At 35.8% G+C, this 4625-nt stretch overlaps 1 protein-coding gene across 1 annotated transcript; it reads right to left on the minus strand.

Moving 5' to 3' along the window:
• Nucleotides 1-2953: 2953 nt before the first annotated feature.
• On the minus strand, nt 2954-3768 carry LOC149557510 (pathogenesis-related protein 1C-like). Its single transcript, XM_089832164.1, has one exon. It carries the CDS (start codon nt 3684-3686, stop codon nt 3165-3167), a length of 522 nt encoding a protein of 173 aa, XP_089688290.1. The 5' UTR covers nt 3687-3768; the 3' UTR covers nt 2954-3164.
• Between the last annotated feature and the right edge of the window lie 857 nt (nt 3769-4625).

Genomic DNA, 4625 nt, shown 5'->3' on the forward strand with positions numbered 1-4625 from the left:
AAGGTAGCCCAGTGAGGCACGAAGCCTAGAAGCTACCAACCAGTGAAGGCCACCACATAGACTTTTTAGAGACCCGATATAGGCCCACTTGTGCCTAAAACCTCTTTGACTTAGAGCCAAGGACCGTGGGGCATCCACGCCGTCAAAATCACCCAGGGTACGATCCTGGCCTCATCTCTTATGATGTCAGAGCCTTCCACTCAGCGAGACTTGATCCCTGGTGGGCTCTTTATGAGCCATTCATCCTTGGTGGGCTCTTTGAAATTACTAATGATGAATAAAGAGTCTTGCTATCTTCACTCATTCTTAACTCCATAAACGAGACAATATATGATTTCTACTACATTTATGAGTTAGTGATATTGTGATTTCTTTGAAAGGTATGCAATATTTATTACAAGGGTGTCACCTTACACAATTTGAAATTTGAAATGGTGTTGTGCACAAGATACTGTTACAAGATTCAAGAAGAGTTATACCATGTTACAAGATTCAAGAAGAGTTGGCAGATTAACAGATTTCCGGATGATTGATTGATTAACAGAGGAACAAATGTGTTCCTTATAAAGAATTACAAGGACGTTGTTTCTAAAAGAAACAACGTAGACTGAAGATGGAATTAGAAACAAAACTAGAGACAGGATAGGAAACATTCCTATCTGGACTGAAGAAAAAAGAGATAGGATAGGAAACATTCCTATCTAGACTGAAAGATGGACTACAGATAAGTAGTTGACTATTATAGAAAGTATAAGATATTATCTTAATACCCTCCCTTAATGGTCAATGTACGGATGTCGAAACATTCTGTGATAATTGAGACCCTCCCTGGATCTACAGAATGTTGAAACCAAGAAGCTTTGCCAGAAGAGTGCTATGACTCAAAATAGGTTGCATTTACAAAACTTCGTTTTTGTGGAAAAAACGGTAAAACCCAGAATCTCACACAACCTTGCGTATTATAGACAACTTGAAATGATTTTTGAGGAGAAAATCAACAAACCCAGAATCTCACACAACCTTGCGTATTACAGACAACTTGAAATGATTTTTGAGGAGAAAATCAACAAATCTAGAATCTCACACAACTTTTCGTATTACAGACAACTTGAAATGATTTTTGAGGAGAAAATCAACAAACCTAGAATCTCACGCAACCTTGCGTATTACAGACAACTTGAAATGATTTTTGAGGAGAAAATCAACAAACCCAGAATCTCACGCAACCTTGCCTATTACAGACAACTTGAAATGATTTTTGAGGAGAAAATCAACAAACCCATAAAAACAGAAACAGATTTAGAAGGCGAAAAATGCAGCTTCGCCTTGATCAGGACCCGGAGAAGTCAGACGTTGCGTAACACCCAGAACAAGTTGATCGGTGTTTGATATTCAAAGATTGCGATGATGCACTGCTTCCAGGTTCCATAATTGCGACTATTGAATTTGGAATTATGTTCGAGCAGAATATTTGTCAGAGATGCCATGGCACGTTTTCCAATGAAAACTGTGAAAATCTGTGAAGGCGCGTTCTTCGAGGCAAAAATATGAAAGACCCAGAAGAATCAGAGAATGACTCAAAAGAGAGCTTGAAAAACCCAGAAGGAATCTGCTGTCATTTTTTGGATCCGCTGGCTCGAAAATTGAGGCACAAAAATCGAGGCACCCAAAAAAAACAGACGACAACCCAGTTGAACTCTCAAAAAACCCATCAAGAATCTGCAAACAAAATATTTTTTCGACCTCAAAAATTAGGGTTTCGAAAAAAAAGGCCCTAGCTGAAAAAAGCTTGAAAAAACTTCAAATTTCTTGATAAAAAATGGCAGATTTTTCTTCAAGGATCGATGTGCATGGACGAATGGGGCTAGAGTGTGCTGAACAAACACAGGCAGACCCGAGTTCGGGAATTTCTCTAGGCCGAAAACCCTAAGTGGGTTTTAGAGAAATTCAACAGAAATAATTTTGAAAAAATTTAAACAAATAATTTCAAGAAGAAATTATAAATTTTTTCGAAAAAATTTAAGTAATAGCTTTGATACCATGTTACAAGATTCAAGAAGAGTTATACCATGTTACAAGATTCAAGAAGAGTTGGCAGATTAATGGATTTCCGGATGATTGATTGATTAACAGAGGAACAAATGTGTTCCTTATAAAGAATTACAAGGACGTTGTTTCTAAAAGAAACAACGTAGACTGAAGACGGAATTAGAAACAAAACTAGAGACAGGATAGGAAACATTCCTATCTGAACTGAAGAAAAAAGAGACATGATAGGAAACATTCCTATCTAGACTGAAAGACGGACTACAGACAAGTAGTTGACTATTATAGAAAGTATAAGATATTATCTTAATAGATACATAGGCTATTAAATGGTTTAATGAGAAGTTGGTGGCAGTAGTTGGATTTAAAAGTTAAATAGTTATGGTTCCTTTTCACAGTTGGATGGCATTGGATAATCCCCAAACAAAATGCACCAAAGAAAAAAAAAAAACTTGAACATGATTCTTTTTCAAATTCATGAAAACACAGAGAAATTTGCTCAAAAACTTTGTTGTTTTCGATCACAAATTATACAGATCATGAAGATCAAATGTTGAAATTTAAAAAAAAAATCATTGTATTTTCTTTAAAAAAAATTTTAGTCAATGATACAATTTGTAGGGAGGATAGCCAAATCCAATTTAGATATAACAGAGGAGACGAAATGGAAAACAGGACCATTGAATGGACCCCATAGTACTGCACACTAAGTGGTCAAAACTTAGTGTGCGATATTTAAGCTGCGCAAGTGGAGAGTTGTCAAAACCATGAACAAATGACATAAAAGTTTTTTGCACAACATAAGACATAAAAAATAAAGCACCTCCTCCATAAGTATTACGGCCAAATCCTAGAAAATTCTTTCCACTGTTCATCAAGATATTCACCCTATTATTCATACGCAACATTAAATTGAAACATTATTTACCTTCCCATTCAAAAGTCTAAAACACTCTCCCCCTCAGTTGACAAGGAATTCTTTTATTGCTTAGCACATTACAAAAGCAAAGACAAACTCTACGCCAGCTATTATTTCAAGCAAACTACACACCCAAATAGAGGTAAACATCATTACACACATAAGAGGTCAATATTATCTCTTTTTAAGAGACCCAAACTTAGATAGAGGAAACAGAAGTGAAGGGCGAGGTCAAATAAGGCCTCTGCCCATTCCAATTCCCAGGTGGGTTGTAATTGCAGATGATGAAAAACGCACCATTATCACACTTAACACGAGCACGCCCAACCTTCTTTGTATTCCTCCACACCACTTGAGTATAATGTCCACACTGCTTCCCTTGAGCGCATGTATTAGAATTATAATTGTAATACTGCTTCTCATTAACCCATGAATTCACTGCATCAGCAGGAGTGAATTCTCTACCTTTCCCCCAAAAAAGGTTTTCACCATATGGTCCTCCTGAATGCTTCAAAGCACAATCTCCCTTGCGTTGATTTGCATACTTTTGAGCGTAGGCAGCAACAGTAGAATCCCACACCAGACGGCCTACTCCCACTTTCGATCTCGCCACATTGTGGGGGTCTAAATACTGCTTTTGCACATCCTCAGCATATGCTACTCTTTCTTCCACAAAGAAGAGTAAAAGAAGAAGCCACAACACCACCTTCATCTCCAACATAATACCACTTCAGCAAATACTAATTCTGTTCTGAGAATGTATGTAACACCATTAAATGCATGCTTTTTATAGGCAAGCAAATGGATTGTATTGGATTGATTGTTGATTTTGAGTTCTATTCCAATCCTTTGAACAAATCAACGCCATGATGTAAAGAAATGAATTGAGTGTAGAATTGGAATTCTAATCTAATCCAATCTTGTTTCTAAATTATATAAAGTGATGAGTTGAATGAGTTGGTTTATTCCAATCCTGTTTACAAATGGATGAATTGAATTGGGATGAAATTTCTGCCAAATCAGCTGCAGAATTGACGTGGGTTTGCGCCGCCTCAGGTTGGCCATTGAACTCTTTTTATTATTTGAGAAAGGATAAGAACGGAAACCCAATTGCCATTAGATTTAAAGAACTTTACACAGTTTTTCATATTTCTTTTTGTGATGGGTGTTCTCCAAAGCGAATATGGTGCATGAATGGCCGAGTATTCTAATGATGATGCGTTCCCCACCTCGCATGCACATTTTGACCATAAATGATAATTAATTGAAGTTCTCTTAAGGCAAATATTTTATGGTTCATCATTAGTATTCATTGTTATAGTTTCGGGTCAAATGTGCATTGATGCATTAAAGGGCCTTAAATTCTATTCATTAAGAATGAAAATGATTTGAGATGTGTCATTTTCTTTTAGAAAAGTAATAATTTATAATATATATTTTATGAAGTATATTTTATGATTTGTAGGTTGTTTGATTAAGATTAAAAGATCTTACTTGTAGTCTTGTGACAAAATGTTTAACTTTTCAGTTGAATTATTTCATATTCTTATTTAAAAGAAATTCTATTGTACACTTGTCAAAGATTAAATTATAACTGTATAGAATGGAAACATAAAGAAATAACATTAAAGTGAGGACTTTCATTAAGTGCCAATTCTTT

This window comes from Cupressus sempervirens, chromosome 5 (genome assembly GCF_028749045.1).
Source record: "Cupressus sempervirens isolate cs-2001-9-10 chromosome 5, ASM2874904v1, whole genome shotgun sequence".
NCBI classification, from domain to species: domain Eukaryota; kingdom Viridiplantae; phylum Streptophyta; class Pinopsida; order Cupressales; family Cupressaceae; genus Cupressus; species Cupressus sempervirens.

Coding starts and splice junctions, on each gene's coding strand:
- LOC149557510 (XM_089832164.1), bottom strand. CDS start 3,686: ATGTTGGAGATGAAGGTGGTGTTGTGGCTTCTTCTTTTACTCTTCTTT.